Source organism: Arvicanthis niloticus, chromosome X, assembly GCF_011762505.2.
Source record: "Arvicanthis niloticus isolate mArvNil1 chromosome X, mArvNil1.pat.X, whole genome shotgun sequence".
NCBI classification, from domain to species: domain Eukaryota; kingdom Metazoa; phylum Chordata; class Mammalia; order Rodentia; family Muridae; genus Arvicanthis; species Arvicanthis niloticus.
Genome location: NC_047679.1, coordinates 98,476,615 through 98,495,226, shown reverse-complemented (window position 1 = coordinate 98,495,226; position 18,612 = coordinate 98,476,615). Strand labels below are relative to the sequence as shown.

General features: G+C 39.5%; 1 protein-coding gene across 2 annotated transcripts; it reads left to right on the top strand.

Moving 5' to 3' along the window:
* Positions 1 to 1,284: 1,284 nt before the first annotated feature.
* Nkrf (NFKB repressing factor) lies at positions 1,285 to 18,197 on the top strand. Of its 2 annotated transcripts, none has more exons than XM_034486128.2 (3): positions 1,285 to 2,009; positions 12,142 to 12,272; positions 13,417 to 18,197. In XM_034486128.2, the coding sequence occupies exons 1-3, from the start codon at positions 1,744 to 1,746 to the stop codon at positions 15,372 to 15,374; spliced, it is 2,355 nt and encodes a 784-aa protein (XP_034342019.1). In that variant the 5' UTR covers positions 1,285 to 1,743; the 3' UTR covers positions 15,375 to 18,197. The 2 variants fall into 2 exon arrangements, with proteins under 2 accessions (XP_034342019.1, XP_076774728.1); XM_076918613.1 differs by lacking the exon at positions 1,285 to 2,009 and adding an exon at positions 6,794 to 6,892.
* The last annotated feature ends 415 nt before the right edge of the window (positions 18,198 to 18,612 follow it).

Sequence of the window (18,612 nt, the reverse complement as noted above, 5' to 3'; positions counted from 1 at the left end):
TGCAAAAGCAGAATACAATGTACTCTACAACATTAATCAGAAGTGGAGATACATCTAGAAGGATATTTGAACAGCAATTCTTAACAAAACATAACTAAGAATTTACGATTTCTTATAATAATCAGGTGAGGACCCTGATTAATCAATAATGGGTTTTGGTGTATTTAATAAAGCATAGATACTGTTATTGAGATTTAATTGTAGGGCATTTTTAGTGAAAGTAATTCTCTCTCTCATACATCCCTTCTTCCTATTTTCCTAGCATCTGTCCTCCCTCACTCCCACAGACACACATAAACACAAATTAGAAGCTAAATTTGCTTTTCTTGTCAATCTGCAAGCTGAGCAGAGATCAGTATCTGTATTCCAAGTACCCAAGAGGCCAGGGAAGTGTAGGTTCGAAGCTAGCCTCCTTTTTTCGTTAAATTTGAGGGTAATGGGTCAAAAGACACCTGATCCAGTAGTCCTAATTATAGTGCAAGTGTTAAATCTATGCAGGGTTCGTTTTCATTACCAAGATTGTAAGATTTGGCCATTATGCTGCCCAGCAGCTTTTAACTAGTCTTTGGGGTCTTTAATAAACTGAAATATAAAGACATGATGATACATTTTGTAATCACAGCACTTGGCTGGTGCAGGCAGGCAGGACAGAAGTTCAAGGTCACCCTTGGTTGTACAGAGAGTTGGAAGGTAGCCTGGGCTATAGTTGAAAAACAAAACACTCTCTCTCTCTCTCTCTCTCTCTCTCTCTCTCTCTCTCTCTCTCTCTCTCTCTCTGTGTGTGTGTGTGTGTGTGTGTATGTTGACGTGACACAGAATTGTCTGTAACCATGATCAGAAAAATGTAAAAGGGTCAGCTAGAGAAGTTATTTTCTTTGCAAATGTCTCCCTTTCAACCACACATTCACAAGCAGCTCCAAAGCTGATGATGAAAGACTGGCATTGATTTTGCAAGCTATTCTATGAAGAGGCATCTCAGAGAGCTAACAGAAAAAAAAAAAACATGCCAAATCCCCCTGAAACCCAAATCCCTTTCAAAGGACACAGCCAGAGCATAATGCCAGGCATCACAGCCAACTAATCACCTGAGGGCACCTTCCAGGGACTTAACAGCATCACCAAATTCTGGAACCTCACTGAACCCCACCATAGTGCCCTACCAGGAGTCTCCGCCCTCTGCCAGTCACCAGAGTGCGTCAATGGGGAGTGACGTCAGAGGAAGGGAAAATGCCCATCGCGCGAGATTTCGCGCGGGACTTTGAAGTTGGAGACTGGCGGCGGCTCATGCGCTGTGGCCTCACAACCTCAGGGTGGCACGCGGGGAGGTAGGGTGAGAGACCTGAGCCGGGGAACGCAGCGTGCTGGTGCTTCTTATTCTTCTTCTTCTGTTTTTTTTTTTTCTTACCGCTACTCTCTCAGTGTGTGGGTCTGAGGGTCCGCAGAGGTGCTGCATAGCAGGGTCCAACTCCGCTGCCTAGTGTGCCCCATATACAAGGAAGCCCTCACGTCCCCACATTAGTTGGAGCGGTGCGGCCGGCGTGGCGACAGCGACCATTGACCCCCACTCCCGTTTCCCTGAAAGCGTAGCCCCCTCACCCCCAGGCACACACTCTGGTCCCCCCCAGACTCAGCCTTGAGCGTCCCTCACACACAAGTCTCCCCCCAACCCCAGGCGCGTTGCTTGCTCGCGGCCGGTTTGTAGGCATCGTCCCTAGGGGCCGTCCCCACTCTGAAGCAGAGAAGATGGCTGGAGGACGTCTGTTGCTGGGGGGCGACTTCCTGTCGCCGCCGCCGCTGCCCCCCCTCCCGCCGCCGCCGCTGCCGCCCCTCCCGCCGCCCCCGCCTGAGCCAGTGCTGGAGCAGTGGCGCTATAGCCACGAAAGTGACTGGCAGTGGGCTCTGCGGCGGAGCTTCATCTGCCGGCACCTGCACAGCTATCCCGGGGCTGCCCTGGACCAGCTCCTCGCGCTCTCCGCCGCCTGGACCAACCACGTTTTCCTGGGCTGCAGGTGAGGATGGTGTTGGGAGGTTGGTTTAAGGACAGGGTGGGAGATGGGTGATGGGGGTTGGCTTAGGAATGAAGATGAGGAAAGGATGATGGAGTTTGGGGTTATGGACAGACCAAGGGATGGAGAGAATCAGTAAAGGTGGTCCAGATGGGAACTGGGGCAGGATGCGGATGATGGCTTGGAGGCTTAAGATTTGAAGATTTGCTAGACGACACGGAGAAGCTTCACTAGTGGTTGCGGGGCGGGGTGGGCGATCGCGGTTGTACGCAATGACATGACAGCCCATGAAGGCACAGAGATGCCCATCCAGGACCAGAGATGGAGATAAAGTAGATGCTGGAAGAGGGTTATTGAGAGGCAGTCGTTGCGATTGATGATAAATAGCAGAACCTCAGACCCGCATAGGGTCTTCCAAGGATGCGGCATCTGCAGACGCTAGTTGATGGGGCTTCCGAGGGGAAGACAAGGAACTCCTCAGTTCTAATCCTAGTCTCCTGACCACTCTCTTCTACCTCCATGAAATAAAGCAACCCCCTCTCCTTGCAGCCCACCCCCCAGCCAGGTCTTATCGTCTTCTCCTGGGGAGGCGGTATGTGTCAGGTCTTTGAGCTGCAGTGTCAGGCTTGCTTGTAGATTTGCGCATAATGTACTCAAACAAAGAAATGGATCTATCTGCCGTAAAGATGGATTGCCGTCTTTTCACCTTAAATGGGGTAGGAGGAATTAACATTTGACCTCTGTGTGAGGTTTTAGGGCTGTATGTGTGTCTATATCTGTTTTCTCCTTTCCTAGAACCTGGTAGCTTCTGAACAGGCCTCTTGGAAAGCACTTTGCGTTCTATGGAGACTGCGGTATGGTTCCAACGCAGTTTTTTTTTCTTGAACAGGATGTTTGGGTCCTCTGTCCTTCAGAACCTGAGAATTGGCCTTATCCTAGACTAATTACTTTAATAGACAGGAAAGATTCTTCTTTATGTTTCTGCCTAACAATAAGTTTGTTTTTATTAAGAAGAATGAGAGGGAAATTCTGGAAAATGATCAGATTTGGTTCAGCCAGATCAGTTCTAGGAAATGACTGTAAACAATGCAGAAGAAATTGTTGAACATGGCAGCCAATGTGAAACTTTGCTTTGCCCTATCACAAAATTTTATATTTTTCTATCTTCTCTAAGTTAACATAATTTCTACTTTTAGAGATAATGGCTATTTGCCTGGAGGAGCTGGTTGCTACTGGGAAAGTCTCAGCAATTAGCCTTCAGATAAATCTAATTTACATAACAATGTTATTCTTGCAGTAAAAAGGTACCCTTATCCTACAATCCTTGGTCTTAATACCACAAAAAGCTACAGAGTATCAAAATCTTAAAACATCTTTTAATAGAGGAAGATAACCATCCTTTGTGTTGATAACTAGACTTATCTTCCTGCTAGAATGGAAACTGGGAGTGGATTTTTTTGTTATTCATATTCACACCTTTGTCTTCAGGGCCTAGAAGAAATCTTGTGCTGTATTCTATTTTAGTGTAATCGCTGCTCAGTAAATGTTTGGGGTAGTGATAGATGCATACACCTTTGTAATATATAGCATATTTTCAACACTTTCTATCTTACAACAACCACCCTATGGGTTAGGAGGCATCTCCTTTTTACAGATAAATCAATGGAGGTCAAGAAGTTAAGTTACTATGTAAGGTCTCACAGTTGTTTCCAATCTGATTCTCTTTCCACTGAGATACTGCTGTCGTGTTTGGAAATGATGGACCAGAAACAAAAGCAAGTAACTGACATAAGTCAAATCTCTAAATCTCTAAATTCCAGGCATCTTGAGAACAGCAGCTTCATGCATAAGCAGGGTATGAACACAGACCAAGCCAATGGTAGTTGGCCTTAACACTCAAGCACCCAGAATATTATGGGTGTGTATTGGCAGATCCTTTGTTTAGACTAGTCATTGTGTTGCAGTATACCGCTATCACTACAACAATTGCTATAAGATTATGAAATCGATGAACTGAAAAGCAATCTTTTCTATTATATTTGATCATTAGACGTAGGAGAATGGGAAGATCCCAAGAGAACTTTGGCAGTTTGCAACTCTGTGTGGTCTTCATGTTAGATATCCTTTGTTAGCTCGCTCTTTGGGTGCACAAAATCTACGTTCTCAAAGTTGGCAGAGTTCTTGTTTTGTGTGACAGACTGTTCTCAAGTGAATTGCAGAAACATGGTTATACAGCCCTTTGTAAACTCAAATTGTTAACTTGTTGTTCAAGAGATTCCATTTGAGTAGAAACTGAGATAAGAAGAAAATCTGAAATTGAGATTCAGAGCATATTTTGTTCCTTTTGGTGATAGTGACCATTTTCATGGAACAAATTTGAGTTTGTGCGTGTGTATGTGTGTGTGTGTGTGTGTGTGTGTGTACTATGTTTATGGTGCATTCCTTGACTGTAAGGCCAGAGGTCTCTATTGGTTGTCACCTTTATCACTAACTATTGTTTGAGACAACTCGATAGAATCCAAAGCTTACCAGTTAGGTTAGACTGTCTGGCCTCTGAGCCTCTGGGATCTGCCTGTATCCTCACTACTAGCAGTTGGGTTGCAAACTGTGTAGTGTGTCACCATGCTCTGGTCTTACATGTGTGTTGGGGATTAAAACTTAGGTCCTCTTCTGTAGCAAGCACTGAACCACCTCCTCAGCCTTAAATATCTTTCTTGACTCTATCTATAATTGTGGTTTTTACACATAAGCATGTATCAAATCACCTGTTTTGGATACTGCATGTGGTAGCACAAGACTTTAATCCTAGCACTCAGGACTTGAGACTGCAGCAGGTGGGTGGTGAGTTTAGAGCTTGCCTGAACTATATAAGGACACCCTGTCTAAAAAATAATAACAGCAGTAGTAATCACCTATTAGGTTTACTAAGCGACAGGTTCCTGGGCCTCTGCGCCAAGTCTTCCAAATTGGAAGATGTGAGGAAGGGCCTCAAAACTTTTATTTCTGTTAGGTTACCAGATGCTGAGACCTTTAATTTGAGGACCAATCTGAGAAATAGTACTTTATAGGATAAAGTGATAGTTTTTTTTTTGTTTTTGTTTTTTTTTTTTTTTTAAGATTTATTAGTGTTCTGCCTACATGTATGCCTAAAGGCCAGAAGAGGGCACCAGATCCCATTATAGATGGTTGTGAGCTCCATGTGGTTGCTGAGAATTGAACTCAGGACCTCTGGAAGAGCAGCCAGTGCTCATAACCTCTGAGCCATCTCTCCAACCCAACGTGATAGTTTTTAATTTACTTTTTTTAGAAGGGGTTCATGTAGCCCAGACTGTCCTTGAAATTGCGGAGTAGTTTAGGATAATCTGAAAGTTCTGGCTTTCCTGCCTCCATCTCCTGAGTGCTGACATCATGGGGTATACTACCATGTCCATTTAGGCTTGAACCTAGGGCTTCATGAGTGGGAGTGACACTCTTATCAATTGAGCTACGTCTCCAGCCCTCCAGTCTACTTTTAAATAATCTTTCTTCATTGTCTAATGAAGAAGCTCAGAAAACTTTCCCTTTACTTTTTTTTGTTTTATAAAAGTAAGCAGCCTGTCACAAAGTTTTCCTGGATGTGGTAATTTATGCCCGGAATCCCATCCCTTAGGACTCTGGGACAGGAAGAATTTTCTGAGAAATTTTAAAAACAGTTTCAAAACATTATTAGTCTTGTGGCTAATGAAAACTTATTATAGTCTTTTGACATATATGACACTTAAATAATTTTATGTATATGAAGGCCTAGGGTGTCTGTGCAGCTTTTACTTACAGATTATATCTAGTGTATTTGTTACTGTATTTGTTTTGCAGGACTGAGTGAAGAAGCTAGAATCTCAAGCATGCTAGTCAAAACTATACCACCAAGATCCACAAACAGCCATTTAAGAATTCAGTGTCTAGATTACCTGGAATATTCAGTTTTCCAGTATTGATCATAAGATTTAGAAGCAGAGTTCTGGCCTACAAACCCTAGCTTACTTACCTTTGTTATCACATTAGTAAAGAAATAACATTAAAACCAATGTAGCTACTTTGACTACTTTTCCTCATAATTCTTTGAAATTTGGAAGCTAGATTTTGTGTATTGTGATGCATAATTTTGCACACAGGCTAAGGAAATGGGAGACTTTTGAAAAATTCACCTCCAATCTGTATGTATATTATTACCTTGGGACCCTTAAGCATCTTGTAAGTAGTTTTGAATGAATCATTTTGTATTTTTGCATTTGTTTATGTTTCTTTTTTTTTCTACTCTCTCTTTTTATTTTTCTTTGTTTGTTTTTTGAAAGTGACTGTCACTGTATAGCCCTGGCTGTCCTGGAACTCATTCTGTAGGCCAGGCTGACCTCCAGCTCCCAGAGTTCTGCCTTCCTCTGCCTCGCCTCTGCCTCTACTGCTGTGATTAACTTGAGAGTTGGCTTGGTGGTTAAGAGTACATGTTGTTGTTACAAAGGATCAGCGTATTATTCCCAGCACCCACATGGAGGTTTACCACCTCCTTGGGCACCAGATATGAATGTGGTACACAGACATAACATGCAGGCAAAACACTCATGTACATAAAATAATAATTTTAAAAAGGCATGTGTCATTATGTCTGACTTTTAAGTTTCTAATCTTAGCATTTTAATTTAAATTTAGTAAAGCTGTTTAATATATTTGTAAAGAACTTATAACCATCTATTACTGAATACTTATTAAATTTCATGTGCCATTGTATATAACAATCTGTGTTTCTCTTGTAGCCGTGCACATAGATGCAACTGTCTTGTGATCAAGACTATATCTATGAAGAAAAATATGTTGCCCATTATAAGTCATCTTTTAAAAATATGCTAGACATGGTAGGTGAGTTGAAGACCATCCTGCTTTCCAAAAGCTTGGTACACTATAAACTACTTAAAGAACTTTAAGACCTGTTATAGTTCTGCTGTGGTTTTGCCTTAAGTATCTACAGCCAAATGTGTGATCTAATGGACACATAAATAATGTAATGTGTATGCATTTAAAATTTATAGTAGACTTGCCTTAGTGATATTTTACATCATATTCTATAATACAGAACTGTGTGACCATTAAAACCCATATGGTAGTGGGCTATGGAATATAGCTCCAGTGGTAGAATCTTTGCCTAGAATGCTCAAGTCTGTGAGTTTAGTTTTCAGCATGGCAAAACCAAAATAGAATAGAGGTAGTAGCAACATGAGGAAAACTCTTATAGATAACAATTCAACACAGGCAATCTGTTAGTAATGGGAGAGCATAGAAAACAAAAAGAATATAAAGTAACACTTTAGATGATACTAAAGTTATCATATTTAAGATGTGAAATTTTTCTTTGGAGTTAAAGGTATTATTTTTTAATATATTATGAAAAATCACTATGGAAGATAGCAATGACTTGACCTTTATCCTTGAGTGGGTGGGTATTCAGGTAATTTTAGCAAGAGAAATAGAATTCTAGTGATTTTATTAAAGACTAAAATTTTTGCATTGTATTTTGACTAGTCAAACATTAGATAATATGATGGTCTTTCCATTCTTACGTAAGCTTGCTGGGCTTCTTTTGTATTATGACTTCCTAATAAAGGCCAGAATCTGACTGTGTTGGCAACCTACGCAAGGGTTTATTTTTATAGCCTCTGGAAGATGGCAAATTCTGTAGCGATTGTAATGAATAGGGAGCAATAAATAGGTACAATAATTACTGGTGCTGGAAGAAACTTGAGAGACAAGTGAATGTGAATGGTGGGAGCCCTAGGTATTCCTTCATGGGCATTATTATGGCCTGTGTACCATTTTCACTTATACTGCAATTCAGAGTCAGGTTCTAATTGAAGGTCTAGAGAATTTTGACTGGACCCAAGGCAAATGGCTTGGTTGTGCCACCGATTTTGCAAATGTGAGATCAGTGGTTTTAAAAGTTGTGGATTTTGGACTGGAAATGTGGCTCAGTGCTTAAGAGCACTGTCTGCTCTTTCAGAAGACCTGGGTTCAGTTCCCATCACCCATATGGCAGCCCACAAACTATCTGTAACTCCAGTTCCAGGGGATCCGACATCTTCTCTGGCCTTTATGAATACCAGGCACACACATGGTACACAGATAATATATATGTAGGCAAAAACACTCATATATATAAACTAATTTTTATAGTAATGAATAAAAATGTTTTTAAGCTGTGAGCATCACCTGATTTTCATAGTCTTTGTTTTCATCCTGTACTTTGGAAATTAGATTCCCCACATCCAAAAGGAAGTGATGTGTACAATTAGATACCTTTTCTGATGACCAGATAAGAGTAAATAAAAATAGAATTACTCTTGGTATTCAAGTACTGATGCTAGCTGTAATAGCCATTGTCTGTAAGGAACGAAGGTTACAGCTAGCTTCCCATAAACTGTCAACAAGGACTACTAGGTTTTGATTTATGCTTTACAAGGAAATCCATCTGATGGGTATGGAACCTACTGTACAGGAAGGGGAAGATGTTAATCTTTAACTTCACAACTATTCATGAAAAGCTGTGCTTGTTACTTAGTTTCAGACTTTCTTCCCAAATGCTTCCAGTTAGGCCAAAAAAAAAAAAAAAACCAAAAAACAAAAAAAAGGCTCTGAAAATAGGAATGGTTAGCAGGTGTTCATGATAATAAAAGAAGACTTGAGGTCATTTTTTTAATTGCCATGCAGCAATGTTATCAAGAAGTCTAGCCTGTTGTGGTGGTGCACACCTGTAATACCAGCACTCAGGAGGCTGAGATAGGAGGTGAGCCTGAGATACATATGACTTGATATTGAGACCCTGTCTTCAAACAGTGAGATGGGGTGAGTAGAAGAAAACAATGAAAAGAAACCCAAGAAACATATATAAGGCTGGTAAGATGCTTTAGGCATTTGCCACTAAGCCTGCTTCCCCAGGACTCACGTGGTGGAAGGAGAGAATCAATTCCACAAGTGGTCATCTGACCTCCATATGCACAATATGACACATGTGCAGCCTCCTCCAGGCACAATAAATAAATGCAATAAAGCAAACCCCCGATGATTATAAAATACTACAGCTAGAATAATGGCATTGTTATCAGCAGCAGATCTTACTCAGAGTCCTCTAGTTTTATTGTCTGTATTTCATTTTATATGCTTCATCATGTATAGTGATTGGAGAGGTAGCTGAAATGGATCAGTGGGTAAAGGTGTTTGTCACACAAGACTGATGACCTAAGTTTGATAATCTGGAACCCTTTCATTAAGAGGGAGGGAGAGAACTGACTCCAGAGTTGTTCTCTGACCACAACATGAAGCAGGCACCATGGTGTGTACAACTATACACAATTGCAATATGTTTTTACAGAAGACCTTTAATATTCCCAATACCACAAAGATCCCACCTATTGTTCTTTTAAAGTAACTAAACAAGCACCCTCCCACTCACTGTGATATGTATCACTCGTTTGTTTGTTCCTTTTTCTGCTATCTAGTTCTCCGTTGTCTGCTTATACCAGAGTTTTAACTATTCACCTTTTGAAAGATATACCTGAGCTGTTGTGAGCATTCATATGCAAGTTTTTGTATGAACATAAGTTTTCATTTCTTTGGAATCAGTTCCTGGGTCATGTGGTAATTGATGTTTAGTTTAATTAGAAAATGCCAAATTGTTTTCTAGAATAACTATATCATTTAATAGTCCTACCTGCAATACTTAAGGGATCCAGGTTCTCTGTATTCTTTCCAGCATTTGATGTCATCACTAGTATATATTTTGGCCATCTTGATATATCGATAATGTCTTTCAATTACATTTTCCTGGTGGCTGATAGTGTTGAACATCTTTTGTTCATTTGTAATCTCTCTGTACTCTCCAGTGATGATGGGCTTTACTAATGACCTTTGGTGGGTGTGTTCACATGTAAATGACATGCACGTATATAGGTGAACGAACCCACAGAAGCCAAAGTAGAATGCCAAATGTCTTCCTTAGTTGTTTTTTTTTTTTTTTAACTTTTTTTTGAAATAGAGTCTGTCACTGAACCCAAAGCTTACCATTTTGGCTACATTGGCTGGCCAACAAGCTGTGGCATCCACCTGTCTCTTTCCTGCAGCTCAAGGGCTATGGCCATGCCCAGCTTTTACATAGGTGCTGGGAATTTGAGTGCAGGGACCTCCTGTTATACAGCAAGCACTGCTTTACCCACTGAGCCATCGCCCCAGCTCCTCTGTTTATTTGAAAGCTTGATTTTGTTCCTCTTGGGTTTGGAGCTAACAAGTTCTTGTGAAGTACGTGGTTCACAAATATTTTCTCCCAGTCTGTAGTATATCTTCTTTGAGGAGTCTTATAAAAGGACAAGATTTTAATTCTGATCAGGTCCTTTTACCACTTTGTTTTTCATTTTTAAAATGTTATTTTATGTGTATGTATGTTTAGCTCACACATATGTCTATCGTGTGCATCCTGGAAGTTCTGAAGTTATGAATAGTTGTGAACTGGTTCTGAAGTTATTGATGGTTGTTAGATTCTATGTAGGCGCTGGGAACTTAACCTGGGTCTTCTACAAGAACAAGTACTCTTAACTGCTGAGCTATCTCTCCAGCCTGCACTGTTTCCTTTATAGATCATGCTTTAAGAACTGCTTGTATAGCTTAGCTCTTGAAGAGTTTCTCCTACTTTTTTAAATATGAAAGTTTTATAGTTTTACACTTTTATTATATATAGTTTTTATACTATATGCTTTTGTAAGGTGGGTTAGGCTTTCCTGTCTGGTTTTTACATGCAGCTGCTTATTTGTTGCAGAGGTTCTTCCTCTTTGCGATTATATTTGTAATTTTTGCCAACTACCAGGCTTGTATTATTTACATGAGTCCATTTCTGGATTCCCCCCTGCTGACACTTCACCAGTAAACTTCTTGTGCCTCGCAGAGTGATCATAGGCTATCATTTCTTCCTTAATTAGCTGTAATGCTTTGGTAAAAGACTTTCCCAGGGCTGGAGACATGATGTTCTTACTGTTAGTGAAGAGGAGTGGATTTTTGTTCCCAGTACCCACATGAGGCAGCTCACACCTCTAATTCTAGCTCTAAGAGATCTGATGCCTCTGGCCTTCCATGGGCACCTGAACATGTACGCTCAATTCCCGCATGAATACACATAACTGAAGCTAAGTCTTTAAAAGATTTTCTTTGATAACATTTTGGTGGTTTTAAGATACAGTTTTTACAGAAAAATGCAGCACAAATGCTTGCATTCTTCCTTTAATATTTACTTGTTTACAGAATAATGAGTTGATACCTTAATATATTTGATATATTTTAGTTTATGCTAACTATTACTGATCTTTAAATTGACTCCTGTGACCTTTGACAGTTTCTTTGTTGTAGGCCCAAGATCTCCTGGGCTTTTAGACATTTCCTGCCCCAGACTTGGAAGCATGCATTTCTCTGAGGAACATGGTGGTTCCTTTTCATGAGACATGATAGCAGCTACAATTTGGATATTAGCAACACAGCTGTCCTTAACATTCTTAGTATTTTTGTAAACATAAATTTAATTGTTTACATGTAATACATATTTGAAAGAGAAAAATCATGAGCATATAGTTATATTTTCAATTCATGTGTTTAAAATAAGGTTTTGGCTAGAAACTACGTCTATATGTGTTTTTTAATTATTTATTTTGATGTGCATGGCTGTTTTTTTCCCTGCATATATGTCTATACACAACACACATGCCTATTGCCCTCAGAGTCCAGAAGAGAGTGTTGTATGCTCTGAAACAGTAATTATAGACAGTTGTAAGCAGCCATGTGTGCTAAGGATCAAACTTGTATCCTGGAAGAGCCTTCAGTGTTCTTAACTGATGAACCATCTCTCCAGCCCCTGTGTTTGTATATGTTTCATGCAGAAAGTCTTGATCTTAATGCCTAATGAGTAAAACTACTCATTCTACAGGTAAATATTTTAGGTCTGATTCTTTGTTTTTATAACAAAATTACTCTGCTGATAAAGTTCTTTGGGAGCAATGATAAGACTATCTCACTTAGAAGCATTTTAAAAAGGATATCCATAACTATTTTAATTGTAGATTATATTAATTTATAGGTATAGCCCACGCTTGATGGAAAAAATTCTTCACATGGCTGAAGGTATTGATATTGGGGAGATGCCGTCATATGATCTGATGCTGCCTAAACCTTCCAAAGGCCAAAAACGCTACCTTTCAACCTACGATGGTGAGTATACCTTGTTTCTGTAAGGTGGGATGTGAAAAGTCTGGCTTCTTAAAATGTCACATGGATTCTATGCAAAGATAAATGATTGTTGGTTTCTTTTATTATTTTGATTTTGAGACAGAGTCTGTCTGTGTAGCCCTGGTTGTCCTGTAACCCACATGGTACACTAGAATGGCCTTGAATTCACAGATATCCACCTGCTTCTGCCTCCTGAGTGCTGGGATTAATGGTGTGTGCCTCCATGCCCAGATCCATGGCCCAGATAAATGATTTCTAATTTACATACAATTTTTGATGATGCTAAAAAGAACCAAAAGTACAGAAGTCCTAGTATAATGCTGTCCTTGAAGTGTATGCCATGGAACCTGCCTCTAAATAGAAGATCTCATTCTGAGATCATATGAGCATCTGAGTAATTAAATATTCTTGGATAGGTCCAGATGGACTAACTTTCTATAGCACTAAGGAGTGCTATTGGGAAGAAGCACTAGTCTCTGGTATAGCCTTAGTAAGTAGGTTTCTATGGCTTCAAATGTGGTGTCCCCTATTGATCATCAGTTCTAGGTCTTGTCTGTTCTAGAAATACAGGTAACAGCATTTTGTGCGGGGACAAGTCAGAACTTGGGTTTTGGTTGGAAACTATTTGGTTTTGATGCTGTAGTTACAATGATATAAAGCTATATCATGGAGTCACTCACCTCTGATACAAAAGAGAAAGGTTTAGTAAGTGCATCTGGTCATCTATCATTTCTGTTTCATTAAGAGTCATCTATAGTTCTGGAGATCTTTTAGCACAGGTGATAAGAGATTGTCTTAGTACATCTTTCCAGTATAGGTGAAGAGTACATTTCAGTGTGCTTTTAGCTCTTCTGTTGAAAAGCCTTCTTCTTTTCAACAGCCTGTATACTTGTTTGAGTCAATGAATTATTTCCTGTTAAGAGTTTTTCTTTATGCATGGAGGAAGAGGGAGCATCACCCCTTATGGTGGAGTCTTACATTGCTCTGAATCCCTTCACCCAAGTGACTGGTACAGATCTTGTACCAACAGTATAGCTTTCAGATTATATGGTTGGTGCTATTTTCCTGCTTGGTTCTTTTGAAATATTTCCATTTTAATGAATTGTAAATTTCACTCATTCTATAGGTCAAAATCCTCCTAAAAAGCAAGCTGGTTCCAAATTCCATGTGAGACCTCGTTTTGAGCCTGTACATTTTGTAGCTAGTAGTTCAAAAGCTGAAAGACAGGAAGATCCATATGGCCCTCAAACAAAAGATGTGAATGGAAGAACGCATTTTGCCAACATGCCAAGAAACTTCTACCAAGATTATACTCAAGACTCTTTCAGTACACAGGATGGGAATTCTCAGTATTGTAATTCATCAGGATTTATTTTCACAAAAGACCAGCCTGTAGCAACCAACATGTATTTTGACAGTGGGAACCCTTCCCCAAGCAGCACATCCCAGCAGGCAAACTGTCAGCCAGCTCCCGAGCCCCCTCCTTCACAGATGTACCCTGACTCAGTGGTTGCCGAGAAACAGTATTTTATTGAAAAGTTAACAGCAACTATCTGGAAGAACCTTTCTAATCCAGAGATGACTTCTGGATCTGATAAGATTAATTATACCTACATGCTAACTCGTTGTATTCAGGCATGTAAGACAAATCCTGAATATATATATGCTCCTTTAAAAGAAATTCCTCCTGCTGACATCCCCAAAAATAAAAAACTTCTCACAGATGGTTATGCTTGTGAAGTTAGATGCCAAAATATCTATCTAACTACAGGTTATGCAGGTAGCAAGAATGGGTCTAGAGATCGCGCTACTGAGCTAGCTGTAAAACTCTTGCAGAAGCGGATTGAGGTTAGAGTTGTCCGGCGGAAATTTAAGCACATAATTGGAGAGGACCTTGTGGTGTGTCAGATCGGTGTGCTTTCATATGAATTTCCCCCAGCTCTGAAACCACCAGAAGACCTGGTAGTACTGGGAAAGGATGCTTCTGGGCAGCCTATTTTTAATAGTTCTGCCAAACACTGGACCAATTTTGTCATTACAGAAAATGCAAATGATGCAATTGGCATCCTTAACAATTCTGCCTCATTCAACAAAATGTCAATTGAGTACAAATACGAGATGATGCCAAATCGCACATGGCGGTGTCGAGTATTCCTGCAGGATCACTGCTTAGCTGAAGGTTATGGAACCAAGAAAACAAGCAAACATGCAGCTGCTGATGAGGCTTTAAAAGTTCTTCAAAAAACACAACCCACTTATCCATCTGTCAAAAGTTCCCAGTGCCACTCAGGTTCTTCACCCAGAGGATCTGGAAAGAAGAAAGATATCAAAGATCTTGTAGTTTATGAGAATTCTTCCAATCCTGTGTGCACATTGAATGATACGGCTCAATTTAACCGAATGACGGTTGAATATGTCTATGAAAGGATGACAGGTCTCCGCTGGAAATGCAAGGTGATTCTAGAGAGTGAAGTCATTGCAGAAGCAGTTGGAGTGAAGAAAAGTGTCAAATATGAAGCAGCTGGAGAAGCTGTAAAAGCCCTCAAAAAGACTCAGCCAACTGTCATTAACAACTTGAAGAAAGGGACTGTTGAAGATGTGATTTCAAGAAATGAAATTCAGGGCCGCTCAGCAGAAGAAGCTTACAAGCAACAAATCAAAGAAGATAACATAGGGAATCAACTGCTGAGAAAGATGGGTTGGACGGGTGGTGGTTTAGGTAAATCTGGCGAGGGCATCCGGGAGCCTATCTCCGTTAAAGAGCAGCATAAGCGAGAAGGGCTTGGTCTAGATGTAGAGAGGGTCAATAAACTTGCTAAGAGGGATATAGAACAGATCATCAGAAACTATGCCCGCTCTGAAAGCCACTCAGATCTGACCTTCTCCACAGAGCTGACTAATGATGAACGGAAGCAAATACATCAGATTGCTCAGAAGTATGGCCTGAAGAGTAAGTCTCATGGGGTGGGCCATGATAGGTACCTGGTGGTAGGTAGAAAACGGCGGAAGGAAGACCTACTGGATCAACTCAAACAGGAAGGCCAAGTGGGACATTATGAGCTTGTTATGCCCCAAGCAAACTAAGATTTTACTAAGTTATCTTATAAATGTCTCATGAGGCAGACATACAAGTAACAGAAAAAGCTACATGTTCTGCTTGAGGAGTATTCATTCTTAAGCTGTTTCACCTTGTTCATTTCATATAGTGCTTTATTAGGTATTGGAACCTAGAGAATTCTGTCCACTTGTATTATTAGCTTAATCCAGCAGATGATATTGTGCAGTTACTGTTTGTGTCTTTGATATTGCTCTGTTCCCTCAGATTTTAGTAGTTTGTACGAGCAAAAACACCCATCTAAGTGCAATTTCACCCTGAGGAAAATAATTCACATTATAAAGGGCATAGCACAGCAATCTGCAACAATATGTAAAGTCAGTGCTGACTCTAACTATGCTAATTCCAGATTTACTTAACATGTCAGGTCATTTTGTATCATCAATTTTCATCTTTGTGAGAAGACAGCTGTAGAGCATTTAACAATAAATTGTGCTGTACGTGTAAATGTCTTTATCAACTAAATGATGTAAAACTTTCTTTAAAGTAATTTTAGTGTGTGTTTATTTATAACTTCTACCCTGTGATTTCCACAATATTGTGATTTATTGTATCTTGTGACACATATACGACTTTTAATAAATTCTAGTCTTCATGCTGAGAGAGCACTACTTGAGAGAGATGTTGAAAAGTTTCCCCCAAAGCCTTGATTCAATCAGAAGAAAGGAAGCTTGAACTGTTTGTTCTTGGTGCCTTGCAGAGAGACTCAGAGCAACTCTCCGTTGTAGCTTTCACATGGTTTGTGCACCACACCCAAGGCAACCATAGCTTTGGTAGAACTTGGTAAAAGACTGAAGATACATTGGTGCTTTGATGAAAAAGGTCAGTTGGCTGGTTCCCCTCTCAAAAAGCTTATTACTCCCCAAAGCCAATTGTAACATACTTAAAACTGCTATTTTCGCTTATTTCTGGATGTAAAAATGTATAAAAATAAGAGTTAGTGTATGCTTCCTGAATAAAAAGGAGCCAAAGTTGATCAAAATGGTGGTGTAATTATTTCTGGAGAGCAGCCTAGTAGCAACACTTTGGGTTTTGATGTGATGGTTGCACAAAATATTTCAGTTAGAGCACACATGGTAAATGTGATGATTTTAGCAAATGGGAGCAGAATCTGTCACTCATCACTTTTTTTGGATGCCAATATTCTGGCTTATCAAATCTTTGGGTGTTTACTTTTATGTGGTTTTATTGTATCTTAGATGAATCAGCTAAAATCCAGCAATACAGCAAATGAATATTAATATTTAGTTAACTCCAGAGAAATGATGGTAAGGACTCTTAGGTTGTTTGCAGTATCTTTTTTAAAAAGATTTATTTTTTTAATAACGTGTGTATGTCTGTGTATGGGGGGGTTATATGCATGTGAGTGCATATGCCAGAGGTGTCAGTTGGAGCTGGCAATACAGGCAGTAGTGAGCCTCCTGACTGGAAACTGAACTCTGGTCCTCTGGAAGAGCAGTATGTATTCTTAATTGTTGAGCCAGCTCTTGAACGCCCATTTGCAATGTTCATGTTTGGCATATAAGTGGCTCACAATACATGGTAAATTCCTTTTTGCCCTCCCCTTTTCTACTTAATGCTAAAAAGCTAGAGTAAAAATGAGTATTTAAAAATATCAATTAGCTTTTATACCTGGATCTCTTAACTTACATGCACCTACATTGGCTAGCACAGTATGGCATCAGCCTTCCACTTGTTTTCCATACCATAGTCTACATTCTTCATTAGTTTTAGTAGAAGAGATGTGCATTTTATTTTGGTGCTTAATACTTTAGCAAAAACAGAAAACTACAATAGATTTTGTGATTATAATTATTTTTTTACCTGCAAAATTCATTCCCATTTTGGAAAGTTGTGGTTCAGGTAGTTAGAACACTGCCCTTGGTTCTCTGAGTGACAAAAGGTGGTTTTTTTTAGAGATTACAAGATGTGGAAACTTGGTTTGCATTCTCTCTTTACATGTCTTCCTCCCAGAATGTTTTGTTGTTGTTTGGTTTTGGTAGAAAAATGATAGGAAATCCAAAATCAGGTTTGTTTATAAAGGTGTAATGAAGTAGAGAAGCTTTAGTATCAATGTGGAATTAGAACAAAGTCACCAACTGCCTGAGACTAAAGTAATGTGGAGAAATGAGGTTGAGGAATGAGCTGCTGACGATTTTGCTGTTCCAGTTTGCAGTTTCCTTTTGCTGGTCCTTGCATTTTCCTTTTCTAAGAGATAGTCATTTTTAGCTGAGGAACTTCGCTGTAAAACCCGACAGTATATGAACACTTCTAAGTTTTATTTGTATTAAATATAAGCTGAAAACTATGTGCTTGTGCTCACAGAGCCACTTTTGAATCCCTCCTCCCACCTTGATTGCAAAAGTGAGTAACATACACATTCCATTCGGGCCATTTCTTTACTTTTTAAAATAGCATTCAATGTGTTCACTCTGCTATGAGTAACCCTTGAAATGGTTCCTAAATAAAGCACTCTAATTCCAACTTGGGTTCTTCAGCATACCTACTTCCTCGCATAAGCAGGTGCAGAATTGAAGACAAGATTGGATCTCAAAAAGGCACCTTGCAAATCTGCTTTGTTAATTACATGCAGACAAGGCAGCCTGTGTTAAAGATTATAAAGGAGAGGAAAAGGTAATTTGTATTAAATGTTCCAATGAGTGTTTAGTGGTAGCTTTGACTATGTCTGTGTTAGCTTCATTATTAAGGTTGTAAAAGGATTATCTCATGAGAAATTGGAGATGGTGTTTCTTGGAAGGTGTACAAAATAAAATGTTGCTAAATCAGCCTGTTCCTGGTCTCATCTTAAATTTTTCAAATATTTATAGTATCAATTCTTAAGGTGCCCAACTAAAACAGGGTGAAAAAGTTAGTTCAAATACCAAACAAAAAATTTGATGGGGTTCTACTTTGAACCAGATAGGGACTTGATGGGAAATATTAAGTGTATTTCAGGACATCACTCCTAAGTGAAACAATACAATTAATGTGGTATTTAATAGTGTAGATTGAACTCTCCCACAATGAGTTTTAAGTATCCTTCAAGGATGACTTGGGTGCACATATCTTTTCCCTCCAACTATTAATAAGACACAACATGCTATTTATTGTCAGTCTCTTTAAAATGAGATAGGTTGCTCCTCAGAGATCCCACTTAGATTTCAACATGTCAGAGGATACTTGTTCTAATAATCTTATATAGAATTT